An 18,975-nucleotide genomic window follows, 5' to 3' on the forward strand; every position below is an offset into this window, starting at 1 on the left:
GAGCCAGATTCTGATCTTGGACATGCCATTGTCAGCTTTGACAAGGGTGTTATGAGGGTAAATTGTGAGGCATTGTATAAGGACCAGAGAGAGAGGAACTGCCCATCCCTGGAGCCAATGGAGCGACTCTGAGTTTGCACCTGGGGTTAAAGGTTAAACTGTAAATTTAGGGCATTTATTGTTTCATTTGGGGTTCAAAGAGCAGCTAGAGTTTAGCCTCTGCTTTGTTGTTGTTGTTGTTGTTAAAGTGCATGAGGCTGTTTAGTGCCTGGGGAATCCCAGTTGCTTCTGTGGACATATGTGACTATGCCACATATCAGGGTGGCCTGTTTGTTGGCTGTCTGAGGTGACTGCCCAGGGCACTCTGACTCCTACGGCTTGGCTGTTTTCCAGCATGCTGGACTGACCTAGCGTCCTAACTTTTATTCAATCTATTTTTCACTCCTTGGTGAACTGAGTGTCACTGCCTGGGAATCAGAAAAGCTCCAACACTTCTGAGCCAGTTCCCAGCAGAATCATGTCTTAGGGCTAATCACAGGACTGACTGAGCAGCAATTGGAGCTAGCTTGATTTGTTTGGGGTTGACCCAGGGCGGGACGTCAAGGGCCAGGGTCTAAGCTGGCCTTTACAGGGTTGGTTACTTAGTATTATTACTCAATATTTGTATTATTGAAGCTCTTAGGGGCCCTGGTTATAAACCAGGACCCCATTGTGCTAGGTGCTGTACATACACAGAACAAAAGGATGGTCCTTCCCCTAAAGAGCTGACAGTCTGGCTTCCCAGCTCTGAAATCCTGCTAGCAAACAGGGCCTGCACCCTAGATAAGGAAATTATTTTGTGCTAAGACTACAGCAGAATAAGCTTGAGGGCGGAGAGAAGTGAAATTGGATCTTGGCACTAGCTCTCCACCATGAATTGGATCCTCCCTAGCTGTCTGGACGGGCCAAGTAAGTAAGTCTAGAAGTGGAGCAGGTTGTCTAACTTCTGGGCCTCAATTCTTCTCCCCTACGCCCTGAATTGCATCAGTAATCCCAGTCTCAGAAGTCTTCCAGCCCAGTTGCACAGCCCCAGAACCTTTTAACGTTAGAGACAGCCCCTTCCTGTTGGTCTAAAGAGCCGCCTAGATATTTGCAGTGAAACCTGAGTCCCATCCGCATCTTGACACTTAACCAGCTATGTAACCTTGGACAGGTTACGTCACCTGTCTGTGCCTCGGTTTCCCCCTCTGTGAAATGGGGATAACAGTACCATCCTATCTCACTGGAGGGTGGGGTGGAGGCATTGCTTAGCCAGTTCATCTCTGAAGTCCTCAGAAGGAAGGTGCTGTAGAAGTGCTAAGCTGCGGTCATATTATCATCTGTTTTCCAAGCAGGTGCAGGATTATATAGTGACTCTCGATTTCTGTTGAGGATGGGAGAATTGAATAATATATGTGCTCAACAGCAGAAGTATTTGTGCCCTTTGGCTTGGGTTTCCCCATATCCTGGGTAGGGGAACTCCTTAACCCGGTTCTGTCTTGGGGCATCCAGAGAACATGAACTGCCAGTAACAGGATGATGGTCAGTAACTCATGATGAGCTGGGAGATGGGGCATTGGCACTGCCAAAGCAGCCACCCAAAGACATCAGAAGGGCAACAGGCATTCCCAGAAGTAGATAGTGGGACAAGTATATGGGAAGCGGAGCTGCTCCAGGGAAAGCCCATCCCTGGGGAGAACCACTTCCTTGGAATAATGCTGGATCAAATAGGCTTATTTTCAGGTTTGGTTTATGGGGAGCCAATCATCAACTGAATATCAGAGAGTCAGTTAAGGATTTCTGAACATCAGCTTATGCATATATCCCTCATCATACAGTGTTTTATTCACACTCTCCACTTAGCTATTTTGTAATAATTACATTCCCCCATCCACCCCTTGCAATATTTACAGTCCCACTGAGCCAGTCATTATACCAGGCAATATACACTCCCTGGTCTTTATATTATGGTAACGACATGCTCTCTGGTCATTATTTTATATAAAACAGCACTCGCTCTGTTAAGTCACAGGCTGCTTGCAGGGTCATTAGAACAGCTCAGAAAGCATTTCCCAGTCTCTGTCTTTTGTGAAAAATACAATTTTTTTCATTAAAATGTTAACTCTTTCGCTGTATTTTTATTAGAGCAACCTCATATATTTGTAATACACCCACAAGTTTGTATTTTACATATGATTTTTCATGCTTTAATTCCTGCTGGAAAAATGCATTCACAGCCCCCTCCTACTCTCCACAAAGCTGGCATAAATAGAAATAAAATAACAGATTTTATTTTTTTAGTTTATTCCATTTTTCAAAAAGCTATCAGTAAAAACAGAATTTTTTAACCCCTAGCAATCAAAATAAGATGTCAATTTGTTCTGTCTCATAGAAGGACAATGGTCAGATTCTCTGCTGGCGTGAATGGGCTTGACTCTGTTAAAGCTGATGGAGATGCAACTGTTTACATCAGCTGTGGATTTGGCCCCTAGTCTAATTAGGCAGAGGCCATTATTGGTGTAAAATTTTCTGAAGCAGTTCTGGTGAAACAAGCCTATCTAATTTAGTGGGTATGAGATGCTGTAGAAAGCTCTATAGAAATTACTCCAAAAATCTATAGAGTTTCATAGAAAATTATTACAAGTTTCATTGAGCAACTGAAGTTGTCTACAGTAAGAGTATAACTCAATTAAATTCTATACAGGATAATTCAGAAAACCTTTCTGCCATTGAATCACTGTTTGGTCTTGGGCCAGGCATTCTGTGCCTCTGTTTTAGCCATCTGGGACGTTGGTTCAGTATTGACTTAAGAGTAAGCGTCACCTATTCAACAATCAACACCGCTTCCCATGGCAACGTGGGCAATTTCCATGACCACGTGCACTTGGAATTCCCTTGCTCTCCCATACCCAGACCAATCAGTCCTGACCTTGCTTGCAGGTGAGAACTAAGGGGATCTTTGCGGAAGATGGTGTGAATACAGATCGTTAGCTAGAGCTGTGTGTGTACAACACTGAAATCCATTGGGCATTCTGTATGAAGATAATATATGATCAGCTGAAGTTATGTGATCAATTGTTCTTCATGTTCACTGAAGGTAAGACAAGGAGTAATGGGCGTAATCTGCAGCAAAGGGGATTTAAGTTAGATATTAGAGAAAGCTTTCTAACTCTCAGGGTAGTTAAGCTCTGGAATAAGGTTCCAAGGGAGGTTGTAGAATCTGCATCACTGGAGGTTTCTAAGAACAGGTTGGACAAACACCTGTCAGGGATGCTCTAGGTTTATGTGGTTCTGATTCAGCAGAGGAGGGAGGTCCCTTCTCCATGGGGTACAGGAGATGTTGCCTTGATTTTTCAAAACAATTTTCAGCCATATAAAAAACCGTGGGGCTTTTATTTAGTGGAAGGAAAAGAGAGAGGGCCAGTATTCAAGGCACTGCCCTCAAATTTGGGAGTCCTGGGTTCAAGTCCTTGCTCTGACACAGGCCTCCTGTGTGACCTTGGGCAAGACCTTTACGCTCTCTGTGTCTCAGTTCCCCCTCTGTCAAATGAGATGTATAGCATTTCCCAGCCTCACAGAGGTATTGGGAGGATAAATGCATTGAAATGGTGAGGTGCTCAAACACTATGGCAACGGGGCCATATTGGAACCTGACTGAGGACAAAAGAGCTCTGGAATATTAGCATGCTGATTATCCAGTGTTGGGTGGAGGGCTAGACAGACAGGAAGCATACCGACAAAGAAGTGTAACTACCCATAAACCTCGTCTCTCCCCATATTCTGCCAACTTTCTGCCCAGACAAATTTTCTTACCGCCCGTTTTCTGAAAGACCGAACAGCCTGTGTTACAATATTCCTAAGGATAACAAACTCTGAGCAGACAAGCAGTCATCAACCTGGCTCTGTAAAAAGCAGCAAAGCCATCTCACTTCCTGTGGTAGCTGGCCAACTAATCATCAATCAGCCCCCTTTTTGTTTCCGTGGGTAGGTATCTCCTGCAGCCCCAGAGGAATTTCATTGTAAGTCGGCACTCAGTTTTGTCAATGTGTTAGAAAAGTGATCCTGCCAAGCTAATGAAAACTCAGAGGAAATGAAAGGAACCTTGATACTTTGGTGCTGAGTGAGATTACACTTTGAAAAGGAATTATTGGGCGGGAGGGGAGAGAGAGACAAGGTAATTCAGCTTCTGTGCTTTGAACCGCATGTTTATCACTGAAGTGCTGTCAGTTTCCCTGCTATCTGGTTTTTCTTCAATGTTTTGCTTTGTCTATTAATAACAGCAGAGTAGCTCTTACACTGTATTTTTCATCCACAGATCTCAAAGCACTTTACAAAGGAAGCAGGTCTCATTAGCTCCATTTTACAGATAGGGAAATAGAAGCATAGGGAAAAGGATTGATTTGCCCAAGGTCGGTCAGGTCAGTCTGCTTCTCCCATGTACTTACACTTAGGTGCCACAGACAGATTCACCCTCATGAAGTACAGGCAATAAATGAAATAAGTGAATGGAAAGATACCTTATTTCAGGGAAATAAAGCTCCATTTGGCAATAATCATCTCTCTAGCATGCATCCACTACCCAATAGATTTGCAAGGGCCATCCGTCCCTAATGGCACTCCTCCATTCCACTCTGGCTTCTGCTCAGTTTGCCTTCTCTGAACTCTTCTGTTTCAATCCATTTGCCTGCAAATCTGTCTATCTGTTCCTGGTGATAGGGATCCACCTCTATGGGCCTCCTTCAGTCAGGTACTTTAATTTGATGGCTGTGATGTAACAAGAAGGGACTCTGCATCTCAGTGGAGTCTATGGATTGAAGGCTATGGCTGCATTTGATGTGGCACAGGCAGAAGGGCAGCAAAAGAACAGCTCTTTCAGTAATAATCATTCTATCAGAGTGTTTATCCAGCAGTCTATTACTGTAGGTGACTGGCTGCTTGTCCCTCTGCCCTGGCCTCTCTCTCAGACTCCATTCCTGTATTGTTATTGTGCTGCCTGGCTTCTACAGCTTTGAAGTGATTGAATTTAGAAAGAGGCATAGCAGAGACAGGTGCAGCATCCACACAACTGAGCTGATACACCACAGTCCTGATCTGCAGAATCCCTTGAAACTCCAGTCAGGGGCTCCACACAGCTCTGCTAATGCATGTCAATCCAAACTTGCAGAACCAGCCCTCAGCTCCCATGCAGCTATGAGTGCATCTCAGTCCTGATCTACATTGCAGGTCCCTGGCCCACTATTCCAAACCCCTCTGGAACAGAGATTGGCAGTTCTGTTCTCTAAGGGGTGGTAGTTTTATAAATATAAACATCTTATTGTTAGAGGACAGACAGTTCACATGGCCGTGGAGAGTTTTGAATGATGTGTTTATGTTAAGGAAAAACCAATTTGGCTTACCATTGTAGTAAGGTGAGAAAAGGGATTTGTTTAGATTTTCCTTCTGTTTTTATGATTCTGTGGATTCTCACACAATACATTGCCAGATTATTAATAATAATAATAATAATTAATAATAATATTATACAAATAATTCCCACAGTGCCTAAAGGCACCAGCCATGATTAAGATCCTACTATGCTAGCACTGTACAAACACCCAGTAAGGAACAGTCCCAAAAGGTCATGAGTCCAACTGTGAAGACAGAAGAAAGGGTGGAAGAAAGGAAGAAGTATAATCCTCACTCTATAAAGAGGGAACTGAGGCACAAAGAGATTAAGTGATTTAACCAAGGTCACGTAGGAAGCCTCTGGCAGAGGTAAAAATTGAACCCAGCTCTCCTGAGTCCTGTCTCTTTTTGCCTTAACCATCCTTCCCCTCCAAGAAAAATGTCAAAACCTGGCCCTATTGAAGTTAATGATGAAATTCCCATTGCCATTAATGAAATCTGAATTTGACATAAATTTTTCACACACACAAAAAATTAACCCTGCTAAGAAAACAGAAATCTGCTCTTGACTTTTGGGGGTGTTTGTTTCAGGGGGTGCAAGAGGTACATCAACTCTGTATGGAAGCAGCCATGGAAAAATGATGCCCTCTGAAGTTCAGCTAAAATCCATCTCATTCTATTTCAGCAAATCCAAGATCCTTTCCCTTAGTGCCCCCTCGTCTCCTCAAGTCTGGCATCTGCGCAAAAGCTGAGCGATACTGATAAGCCTGATAAAAGGCCTCTTTGCCGAACTGATAATGCACCAACTCTCATCTCCTTTTGCAGCAGCTCCGGCAACTTGTCTAAAAGGAGCATGTGGCTTTGTACGAAAGTGACATTTTTATTATCCTGGCCTTGTTTAACCAAGGACAGTAAGTGGCAGTGAAACATAGTGGTACCTGTGACTGACCATCAGAGGCAGTTCCAATCTCTGAATCTACTGCTAGAGAGAGAGCAGTGCTTCACAAACTGAAGGCTAATTCTCCCTTGCCTGCTTGCACTCAATTACCATTAACCAGGGGGGATGTGTGTGCATGGTGAGGGCTGTTATGTCTGAGGAATAAAGGAGGAATTCAAATTTACATCTGTACCGTTCTCCCTTTTTGCTATATGTTTTGTCGACAAATGGGCAATTTCAAGCCTCTGTGGTCAGGGGAGGTTCCCTACAAGACTTACAATTATATTTGCCTAGTTTTAGAAATAGAAGTAGCGTTAATCCCCCATTTTACAGATGAGAACTGAGCCTCTGAGAGGGGAAACAATTTGCTCAAGGTTACAAGTTGGTCATGGACAGAGCCAGGAATAGAACTCTGGTTGGTCTCTCGACTCCTAACCCTGTGCTCTAACTGCTAGATCATGCTTCTTCCTTTAAGAAGAGGAATTAATCTTCTACATGAAGAGGACTGTGGTCCATTACTTGTATCACTCAGCTAGAAGAGACTTAAACTGCAACTAAGGAAATGAAGATTAAATGTTAGGACAAATTCTAATTACAGTGAAATGGGCAGTATAGTTCACCTGCAACAGGCAACACTTCTGCTTGGAGGGCTCTCTTTTAAGTATCCCCAAGATTTCCCAAACAATTTCACTTCACTTGTAGTTAAAAAGCCAGCTGTCCTAGCAACCAGTTTTTGCCAGTCCCCTGGGTGCTTTTGCTTATGGCAGGTTTCAATGTCCTTTCATTAACAGCTCGTCTCTCCAGGCTGTTTTTCATGAGGCAGGGTTGCAGGGATTTTGATTTCTTATCAGATTTTGATCGTTTCCTATCTTGCATTGTATAGAATCGGATCACTCATATCTGTGTGTTTTGGGCTATGCTGTGCTCTCTTTCAGTGTCACTGACAGCACATACCTGTAACAACTAAAAGTATTGTCTTTAGCACAGCTTCTTTTTTGACTGAAATCATGCAAAAATTTGCCTATAACGTGGACACTTCTTTTTTTTTCCATTTCCACACCCCTCAGGCAGCCAGAACCTGTGAGTTTCAATAATTAGGTTTTTAGATTAATAAAAAAAAAAGAGGGGGCAAGCAAAGAAAGAATAAAGGGAAAGTCTCTGTCAGGTGCAGAGGAAACACACTGGTCTCCACTGCACTGAACCTCTGTTTCTATGCAGATTCTCCACAGACTTGCACCTGGCATTGGCATTTACAAGGGGAGGGTAAATGGACCCTGCCATTCTAACACCCACACTGGCCACAGATGTCAATGGACACGCGTTATGCAAGGCGTCAGAGAATCAAATCTGGCATTGCAAGAGAGTTAAAGAGGCAGTACACAGAAAACATTAGGCTAATAGCTACATAGCTCACTCTGCCACCAGTCATCACTACCCAGTCCCCCTCCCTCCGGAACAGAAAGTCAAAACACTATTTCTCCCTCATCCCTATCAGCTGCCAACCCCCTGCTGCTCCCATCTCACTCACATCACACTGTCCCCCACCAAAGGTCATATCAACCCCTGCATTCGGGGGCTGTCACCAGGCAGGCTCTGAAATGCTGGGTATTCTGATGAATCCATGCTGGGAGGGCAGGAGAGTTTGGTAAGTGATGTCAGAGGAGAAGTTGGGTCCAGCTGCCGACTGGCTATAGCTGCAATAATAGTATTTCTCTTCTCCCCCTTTGCAGAGGGGGACACCTGGTAACAGTAAAATCTCCCTTTCATGTGCCTCCTTCTCCCATATAGAAAGAACTCTGCTGAGGGAGCCAACTTGCTGTCAGTGGGACTAGAACCCAGGTCTAAACTCTCAGTCTCTTGCTCTAACTACAAAGGCAGGTTGCTATCTTGACTCAGGTGACTGGTCAATCACTGGCACCCATGCTGTAGTGAACCAGTAGACATGGCTCCATCAATAACCTCTGGCTGCTTTTTTGGAAATGCTGATTTTGGTTGATTTATGTAGCTTTGATACAAGAGGTAAGAGAAATTCCCCACTGGGAATTGCAGAACTGGCTGCGATACAGTGGAAGCAGAAATTTGCTGCCTCGTTTATTTGTCTTCCTGCTGCCTTCCCACCCACCCTTAATACTTTTTATATTGAAAAACTGAAACCACTTTGCTCAGCCTTAAGCTTTGTCTTTCCCAAGACACTCTTAATTGTATCTCTGTACCTCTTCCCATTCGCAGATGCATAAGAAGATTAAAGATAGAACTGTAATAGATTTGGTTAGGTTTTAATAAGATTTGCTAAAAACGCTGCAGAGAGCGCATATCATGGAGAATGTTGCTACTCTTTCTCTTTGATATACTGAAGGCTTCTTAGGCAGCTCTGCTCAGGAAACACTTTCTCTTCCTGGAGTTTGAAGATGGAATTCTTGATTTTCAATAGAAGAAATAGTTTCCATTAAAGAAAGCAATATCTACTTTATAATTTTAATGTTCGGTGAAGGTGGTTTTACATTGTAACCTGACAGGAGTGACGGGCTCTCATATCATCATCCATTTATAATTAGTCAAAAAAAGATTTTGACAAAGATCATGGGCCTTTTAGAAGATATCTAAGAATCTAGATTTTCAAAAGTGACTAGTGATTTTGGGTACCTAACTTGAGTTGCCTTCAAAGATGTCTGCTTTGCCGACGGTTAGCTTTCGGCATTTTCTGTAAACCAGCCCCTTCAAGGTCTCTTAAGTTGACCCCCCAAAAATTGAGTCACCATAAATCACTAGTCCCTTTGGAAAATGTCCAAATTGTCTTCACTTCTCATCCCTCCCTGCCTTATATAAAAGAACCCTAAAGAGCTTTTATTAAAAGTATTGACCCAAATCAGTAACAAGATACGTGCAAACTTACTACCAAGGGAAAGAGGCCATTCAAAGCAAGTAGTTCACCACTCCTGCTTCACGCCGTGAGCATTCTCTATAAATTAGGTAATGATGAAGGTGTTAAATAATTACTTATCATTATTTAACCTTAAAAGGGGCATAAAAAATACCAGAAGAAGGGAATGGCCCTACCAAAAAGCTCTTCTAATGCAGGATGCACTTGTGCCCAGATTCTATGATTAGGAGACAAAGCTTTTCAATATGGTGTTAATGTTGCACAATGTGCTATCACCCCTTTGTGTAATATGACAGCAGCAGTCGTTTGGCAAAGCTATTTTCCCGATGTCTTAAATGTTGTTTCCTTTTACCCCGCCCTAGCCCAACTATGGCTGGAGATTCTAGGATCTTCATGAACCAGGACATGGAAATTGGAGTCACACCCATGGATTCCAAGAAGTTTCCCAGACAGCCGCGGGACTATGTCCCTATCGCGACTGACCGAACCCGTCTCCTGGCAGCAGAAATCAAGAAGCCGCGCCAGCGTTACATGGAGAAGAGTGGCAAGTGCAATGTGCACCATGGAAATGTCCATGAAACCTACCGGTACCTTAGCGACCTCTTCACTACTCTGGTGGACCTCAAGTGGCGTTTTAACCTCCTTGTCTTTACCATGGTTTATACTGTCACGTGGTTGTTTTTTGGGTTCATTTGGTGGCTTATTGCCTACATCCGGGGAGATCTGGACCATCTCGAAGATGAGAACTGGATCCCCTGTGTTGAAAATCTCAGTGGATTTGTCTCCGCGTTTCTGTTTTCCATTGAGACTGAGACCACAATTGGGTACGGCTACAGGGTTATCACTGAAAAGTGCCCTGAGGGCATCATACTGCTCCTGATTCAGGCTATTCTAGGCTCCATTGTCAATGCGTTCATGGTAGGGTGCATGTTTGTCAAAATCAGCCAACCAAAGAAAAGGGCCGAGACCCTCATGTTTTCCAACAATGCAGTGATTTCTATCAGGGATGAGAAGCTCTGTCTAATGTTCCGGGTCGGGGACCTCCGGAATTCCCACATTGTTGAGGCTTCAATTAGAGCCAAGTTGATCAAGTCCAAACAGACCAAAGAAGGGGAGTTTATCCCCTTGAACCAAACGGATATCAACGTGGGCTTTGATACAGGGGACGACAGGCTGTTCCTGGTTTCACCACTCATCATCTCACATGAAATCAATGAGAAGAGCCCCTTCTGGGAGATGTCCCGTGCCCAGCTGGAGAAGGAGGAGTTTGAAATTGTGGTCATCTTGGAAGGAATGGTCGAAGCAACAGGTAAGCTTTGCCAAAAATAACCAGCACAGAGCAAAAAGACAATGCAGCTGGCATTAAAATGTCAATATTTGCCAATGACACCTAGGCTAAGTATATGGGTCTTTGTCCCCTGCTCCTCCCAGGGGCTGGTCCATATAAGTGAGATGAGTCTTATACAGCTTCTAAATACAAGAGGGGGTTCTGTGTGACATCACACTAAGCATGGGAGGGGGACCCAGTTTGGGGAGAAGTAAGAATGCCCATGTACTTTTTCCACAACTCAAAGCAAACCTAGACTTTCAATGTTCGGAAGTGTTTGGCTAAAAGGCCATCTCTGGCTCCCATCCAGAAGGAGCTAAAGGAGAGCTTCTGTGGCCCTTTACCCAACATTCTCTACTTAACTGTGTAGAAGCTACTGTGGTCTAGTAATTAGGGTGATAGACTGATTTTTAAGAGACCTGGGTTTGATTCCTGACATTCTTCTGCTGGAAGTCATTAGCCAGAAGCTGGGAATGGGCAATAGGGGATGGATCACTTGATGATTACCTCTTCTGATCATTCCCTCTGGGGCACCTGGCATTGGCCAGCTTTGGAAGACAGGATACTGGGCTACATGGACCTTTGATCTAACAAGTATGGCTGTTGTTATGTTTTGGCTCAAGTCGTTGTGACTGAGGCATTTAGTTCTGCAAGTCCTGGGTTCAACCACAACTGTTGTCACAGTTCTATCCTGTTCTTAAAGTAGGCATGACTGAGCTATGTTAGATATATAGTATTACTGTTCAGTGATGATCCCTCTACCATCAGTCACCACTCTGATGGAGGATGAGAAGAGTAGATATTTGTTACACTTTACATTTTCACCAGCTGGGTTAAACTAAACATCTCAGAAGCATAGCAGCTTTCTTGTGTGTGTCAAGCATAATCATTAGGTGTGTTGGAACAACAGGTGCAGAGCTGGAGTTAAATGGGGATTATTATGTTCTAGTCTGGAATAGTCTCCCAAGAGAACTGGTGGGAGGTTTGTTCCCTGGGTCATTTTAAACCAGACTGAGCAAAGCACGGGGATACGCTGTAGGAAACCATCAACTCTGCACTAGCTAGACGTGACCTAATTAGAGAGGGGGCCCAACAGCCACAAAGTCCTGATTTTGAACACTCCTATGTTCAGCCTGTTTTGGAGCTGAGGGTTTGGTTGGGGACCTCATCTTTTGACTTCATGGGTCTTTTTCCATCTGGATTGAGGGTCAGTAGTCTAAAATGGCACTTGTAATGAATATTAATTTGTATTTACTTTATTTGCATGTATGTAGTTTATCTCATGATACATTATAGGTACGTGATAAAAGATACTTGATTTATTCACAAACCTCTTTACAATTATGCAGAAAATACATCTCAATGAGGATCAGAGAGAGAGTTTGTACAGATCATTTCCCCCCTACTACAGTGCAACCACCTCTAGGTGGAATGTAGCAGCTGTTAAACAGCACAGAACAGCACTATGTAACAGATAGTATGGGAGAGATATGGCTGGCTGAGCTTTCTTTCCACGCCAAAGCCTCATTGCACATGGATGTGTGGTGCCAAATCTGCAGCTAAAAGCAGCGCTGACTTTCTCAAGGAGAGTTTGAAGAGGGTGCAGCGAGACAGAAAACAGACAAGTGTCATGCAGTGTCATCGGGTGTCACCCAGTGTCAATCAATTGAGTCCCAGTGTCCTCTCGTGGATAGGTGTTCCCGGCCAGTTATTCCCAAAACTGGAATGCAAAAGTATTTGTAGCACAACCTGAAATTATTCTGTGTCTTTAAATCCCTGTTTCACTTTCCAGTAAGTATGAGAAGGCAGATGCAGTCCTTTTATATCACAGGGACTGGAAACAGTCTGAACTCCCTGGGACACAGGAAGTGACTACTTGTTGGCTACTGTAACATCTGTTCCTGATGATTCCCTATGCAACATTAAATATACATGCACCCATTTGCTAGGGCACATTCTTTGTGGAGTGCTCTGTGTAAGGTGGAAAGCTCGTCTCTCTCACCACCAGAAGTGGGTCCAGTAAAAGACGTCATTTCACCCACCATGTCTCTCTAACATCCTGGGACCAACACAACTATAATACTGCATAACAGTTGTCTCCATGTCATTTTCTTCCTACCTCACCTTAATAGCTGGCATCACACTAAGCATGGAAGGGGGACCCAGTATGGGGAGAAGAACTCCTGTGTGCTTTGTCAAAGCAAACTTGGACGTTCAACATTCTGAAATGTTTGGCTAAAGGCCTATCTTCATCTCCCATCCAGAGGGAGCTGGAGGAGAGCATCTGGGGCCCTCTACCCAACATTCTCTTCTTAACTGAGTGTTTGGCACCATGGCCTAGTAGTTAGAGTGGTGAACTGGGTTTTAAGAGACCTGGGTTTGATTCTTGGCATTCTTCTGCTGGAGGCTTCCAGGCCCAGGTGTCTATATCTGGCTGTTCTGCTGACTCTCAGTATAATCTTTGGTCCATAAAGTAACCTTTCTGGGATCCAGTATCAGATGGGAGACATGCCTGCCTACCCCACCCCAGGGGTTTTCTGAATATTAAAGTGCTTGTGAAGGGCAGGGCAGATCTTTCAATGCTCCCTGGAACAGGGTATCTGCATCCATGTCTGTCACCAGTGTAGCCTGAAGTGGGGCACTACCCAGCCAGCAGCATGGGGGGTTAGGAATTAAGTCCCAGCTGGGAAATTCAGAGTTGGCTCAATGAGGTTGGAAAGCAGAGATGCACCTGAGCCTTGGTAAGTTCAGGGCCTTAGAGTGTGGTTGGCCTAATATCAGGAGAGGAAGGCATTGTTATCTAGAAGCAAGGACCAAGCCTTCTGGAGGCAGAAGAGCCACCGCTAGTATTGTGTGTTTATAGGAAGATCAGCCTTTTGGTGTTTAAGGGGTTAAGCCACAGGAGAGGCCTGAGGCTGGTGACTGGAATGAGTTTGGGGGAAGGGTTAGCCCTGTACAGATGGACTCTGAAGTGCCAGAGAGGGCTTTTTAACTTAACCTGAGTCCCCTGCAAAGTTTCTCTACCTGCCCCAGTGTTACTATCATGCCTTACTAGTGGTGCTTGAATGGAGTGCAGTTATTCCTGACTCTTAAAACAACCTTCACCATACCACTTGGTGCTTTAACTTCCACATTTAAGGGAGCTAGGGGTGGAATACTTAACTTCTATGAAATTCGCCCCTCCCTCCCTGGTGGCATTCAAGAGCCACTTCTGTGGCCCCCAGAGATGACTGTTACCATAATTGTGTTGGGAATACTCAAATGGACAAATAAGCAGGTTTTTAACCAATGAAACACTAATTAAATATGACTGCATTGTGTCTTGACCCTGCCAAATCTCTGAGCACAGACAGTCCCAGAGATGGGAGAGCACTGGCTGTCTATTTCAGAGTGTGCTTTAGCACAGATGCAAGCAACTCGCTGGTGAAAATTGGCAGAGCTATGTGGGGTTCACTGGAGCTGGTCCAAGAGTTCCAACCATCCCACTCAATCAGCTGCAAACTAGTTTGATTACTTCCCGTTTATGGCTATCATGCCATTCACAACCAGTGGGCTCCTTAATTCCCTAGAGCAGGGATTCTCCACCTATGGGTTGGGACCCAAAACTGGGTCTCCAGAACGTTTCAGAGGGGTGTGTGGCAGCTCCTGTCCCACAGGGCTGACTGGACTCGCCTCCCTCTTGGGTCCCAGCACCACTCAAGTTTGGCCCAGCCGTCATAATGATGGGAGCCTGGGTAGGCCAAATTTGAGTGAGTGGCTCTGCAACATCATCAGCCAGGTCACAGCTCCACTCACACAAATTTGGTCCAATCAGAGTGCCGGGGACAAAACTGAGGAGCAGTACAGCCATGGGGATTGCACTGCATGGATCAGAGAGCAAAGCCCAGTCAGCCCCATAGCACAGGAGCTGCAGGAGCCACCTTTGTGGGGTGAGTGCCAGACAGAATGCAAGCCCCCGCTCAGACAGACACACGCATCAGGGACAGGACCTGACCAAAACCACACCAGGGCTTCCAACCCCAAACTATTTGCTGGGTCGCAACAGGCCATAAACATTTACAAATGGATCCTGAGCCACAAAAAGGTGGAGAATCACTGGCCTAGAAGGTTTTACTCCAAGAACTCAGCAATTGTCACCTACCAGGGCAGACTTCGCTGCAACAGGGCCTAGAGGAAGACGATCCCTCAAACCGCTGGGTCCCAGACCATCCCTGGCTTTCAAAATTGTCAGCCACACCTCAGAAGTAAACAGGACACCAGGACAAAGACAAGCACAGATGATTTCTCTAGCTTCTTTCCTTGATTTTCGAGTGGGTAGCAGCCCTCAGCAATAGCTGCAGCTTCTAAGCAGTTTGAAGGTAGTCCTGAATAGATTACTTGGCAGCAGTGTAACCTATTTGCAATGCATGCAAGGGCTAATGGAGCATTACTAGGAGGTATTCTTTTACCAGCAGTACATTGTAGAGATAGGCCAATATGCAGATCTGGATTCAAACATTACCAAAGCTCATGAGAATTGGAATGGCAGATTCTGCTTAGGGACCATATCTAGTGTATTGGGCTGTAGTGTAGTGTGTTAGTTGTGTGTCTCATTGGTGTAAGGGTGCCATAGAATAACACTGTGTTATAGCTACTAGGAATCCAGGCCCAATTTTCCACTCATTTACGGCAATGTAAATCAGGAGTCACTCTGCTGATGTCAATACAGTTACAGCACTGTAAAACAAAACGCAAATCAAGTGCCTCACCTAGGCACTCTTGGGCCTTATAAAAATAACAGCATTTCAGAGTGTTATAGAGGAGAGAGATTGATAATGGAATTTTAGTTGGTAGCCCTGGGTTCGCTGATATCAAAGAGAGCCCTGCACTGCAGTTGAAGGTTAATACCTAGAAGTACCTCAGTGGCCCAGCGCCCATTTCCCCATCACAAATTAACATTATGAAGTCCTGGTTCAATAGATACCTTGCGGCTTTAGATTGTACTTCCTCTGACAAAAAACTCAGCCACTGCTAATGATGTGCAAAAGGAAGTCATTACCAGTAACAACCTCAAAATGAAAAGCATGGCAGAGGAATTGGATTGCTTTACAAATGGACTCCTCTCCCAGTGGGATTGCCCAGACCTGGGTGTAATGACATTAAGGAGCTCGGATCTATGGAAATTAATTACTCCTGTCTCAGGAGACAGTGCCGTATCTACTGTTAAACCCAAAAGATGGAGCTGGAAGAGCCCTTCCCACTGGGGCTAGGGCTGGGCAGACGTCAGAGTGCGCCAAGGTTTGACTAAAGCATTCAGAATCCAGGTGGCTTTCTGTATGGCTCACGTGTAGATTGGTGGGGAGACATCTCACCAGAACAGGGTGTCCTGAAATAATGCAGTGTGTATCTCTAGTTTGGGGCCTTTGCTAAAACTGCCCAGGAATGAGCTTATGCTCAAATACATTTGTTAGTCTCTAAGGTGCCACAAGTACTCCTGTTCTCTTTGCCCAGGAATGGTCATCCTTGTGATTTACATGAGATTAACTCTTGTTATTAGGAACTGAATGAATGAACTGAACTCAATTTAGAATATTGCATAGACAAATGAACAATACTTGGTCCCTGTTAATGTAACTGGATCCCTTCTTTTTTATTTCCTGATATACTGCTTTTGCTTGACATGGGTGGCATTCTAAGCTAGCGCAGTGACAAAGTTAGCCCTGTTACAGCTGATTGCTAGGTACAGTATTTATACAGGTGGCCTGATATTTGGAGATGAGGCTAGAACCTGTCAGTGGTAGATAGGTTGATGTTGGAGAGACCAGACCTAATGAAAAGAGCACTGCAGACAGGCATATTAATAATTAGCTTACTTTTGGCTTACATGGAAGCTTATTGAATACAAAATTGCTCCAGTTAGACTAGATGGGAAGAGCTGCTAGTCCTCATTTCTACAGTCACATTTCAGAGAACTATAAAAATGACACCTCCATAGGGCTCAATGGTTATGGTTTCTCAATCACTGCAGAGCAATTCGCTCTGTTTAAAGGGAGAGCAAAAAACATTGGTTGGGATTTTTAAAAAACCAAAGAATTTAGAGACATGGCTCCTACTGGAAGTCAATGGGAGCAGAGGACCAAATGTTAAAGGTATTTAGATACCTGAAGAAGCAGTTAAAGACCCAGTAGGATTTTCAAAAGCACCTAGGCACCTAACTCCTATTGATTTCAGTGGGAGACAGGCATTTTTGAAAATCCCACTGGGCACCTATCTGCATCTTCAAAAAAGAACAGGAGTACTTTTGGCACCTTAAAGACTAACAAATTTATTTGAGCATAAGCTTTCATGGGCTACAGCCCACCTTCATCAGATGCAAGCCCACGAAAGTTTATGCTCAAATACATTTGTTAGTCTCTAAGGTGCCACAAGTACTCCTGTTCTTTTTGCGGATACAGACTAACACGGCTGCTGCTCTGAAACCTATCTGCGTCTTAAACACCTAAATACTTCTGAGGATCTAGGCCTGAGTATGTACCACCCTGATCCTGCTTTTAAAATCCCACCCCATTATTTCTAACTGCCAGTGCTACCTACTCAATCTAGGATCCGAGAGCAATGCTGGGTTCTTTCCCTCTCACACATGGCTGTCAGCACTAGAAGTGCAGCAGGCCAAATTGTGCCCTTGTTATCACCTGTGTTATCCTATTAACCTGCCAGGGGGTGGGGGGTGGGGGACAGATGTAGCTAATTAGAACTAAACCATTGTATTGATGATGCAGAAGAAGGAATAGCCTGCAGCTCACTCTCCCAGAACTGGGTTGGTTCTGCATTGGCTGGCATGGGTACAAATTAGTGGCAGTTTAGTCCCTGCAAGAGAGACATAGTGGTTGAGGTAATATCTTTTATTGGACCGACATCTCTTGGTGAAAGAGACAAGCTTTCCAGCTGCACTGAGGCCACGTCCAGACTAGGTATTAAAATCAATTTTAGATACGCAACTTCAGCTACGGGAATAACGTAGCTGAAGTCGAATTTCTAAAATGGAGGTACTCACCCATCTGGATGGCGCGGCATCGATGTCCGCGGCTCTCCGTGTCGATTCTGGAACTCCGTTCGGGTTGATGGAGTTCCGGAATCGATGTAAGCGCGCTCGGGGATCGATACATCGCGTCCAGACTAGACGCGATATATCGATCCCCGAGCAATCGATTTTAACCCGCCGATGCCGCGGGTTAGTCTGGACGTGGGCTGAGCAATTCTTCAGGTCACTGCAATCACCAGCATATCTGAATATACACCCACCGGATGAGGAAGAAGGTAATATTGATTTAGTCATTTTTTCAAAGCACTTCAGGACTGATTTTCAAAGATATTTAGGTGCCTAAAGATGCCCATTGGCACTTAATGGGGTTTTCAAAAACCCCAAAGCAGGTCAGGCACCTCCCTGACACTGAAAGTCAATGAGACTTGGGTGCCTATCTTTATGAGATGATTTTGAAAACACCAGTAGGTGCCTAGCTGAATTTTTAAGATCCTAAATACCTTTGACAATCAGGCCCTTCAAGCCTGACCACTGTACCATATAAATGGCTAGAGGTATAAGCACATAACTAGAACTGGTCAAACAATAGTGAATATTTTTTCATCAACATTTTGTGGGGAAAAACTTTATTGCAATTGCCAAAAGTTTCAACCAGCTGTAGGGGAAAAAAATTAACCACTAATTCCTACTCACCCTCCAGTTTTCATCCCTGCCACATTTCCATCAGACACATTCGCTTGCTGTAGCATTAGTCCTATCTAAAGCAGCATCATGTAGATCAGTATGTGTGCCTTGGCACTACTGGCTCCAGAGCTTTGAAAACACCTGAGAAAGGTTCAGTTCTGGGGAGACCTGTGTTGATTATTTCCTGAGTGAAATGACTGCAGCAGGGGCTAAATCAATACAAGTGACACGCATTCCAGCATCCAGTGCTGCTTTTATGGGCATCTTGAAAGCCACAGAATCACTTATACTCAGTACTAGCTTAATGAATTGGGCACAGCAATGACTTTAGGGAATTAATTCTCCCTTGCCTTATCTTAAAGGTATACTTGTCAAGATTGGTTGGTCCAAAATTAACTTGCAAGAGAAGAAAATGGGAAGGAATCTCTTTGTAAAGTCCATACAATTTTGCTTTCAATGCTCTTTCTTTCTTTCTCTCTTCCCCACCCCATGGCAACAAAAATCCAAAGCTGGTCGCCCCAGTCCACTGACAGAATTAGGCTGACCTGTTGTGAGCCATAAACATGAATGTGCCACTGACCTCTTCATTGCTTAATAGAAGAGAGAGAGTATGAAGCAATGCTGCCAGAGACTAAAAAGCAGTCAAAAGCCAATCCCCCACGTGCAGTCAGATTCATCTGAGTTGTGAGATGAACGACTTGGCTGATTCAATTAGATACCAT

The 18,975-nt window shown here is 44.4% G+C and overlaps 1 protein-coding gene across 1 annotated transcript in view; it reads left to right on the forward strand.

Moving 5' to 3' along the window:
- KCNJ5 (potassium inwardly rectifying channel subfamily J member 5) overlaps positions 1-18,975 on the forward strand; it is a 36,845-nt gene that overhangs the window by 4,865 nt on the left and 13,005 nt on the right. The window contains exon 3 of the mRNA XM_030538212.1: positions 9,584-10,530. Within this exon, the coding sequence (XP_030394072.1) occupies positions 9,591-10,530 (940 nt within the window). The 5' untranslated portion in view covers positions 9,584-9,590. The remainder of the gene's footprint in view (positions 1-9,583; positions 10,531-18,975) is intronic.

This window comes from Gopherus evgoodei, chromosome 19 (genome assembly GCF_007399415.2).
Source record: "Gopherus evgoodei ecotype Sinaloan lineage chromosome 19, rGopEvg1_v1.p, whole genome shotgun sequence".
NCBI lineage: Eukaryota > Metazoa > Chordata > Testudines > Testudinidae > Gopherus > Gopherus evgoodei.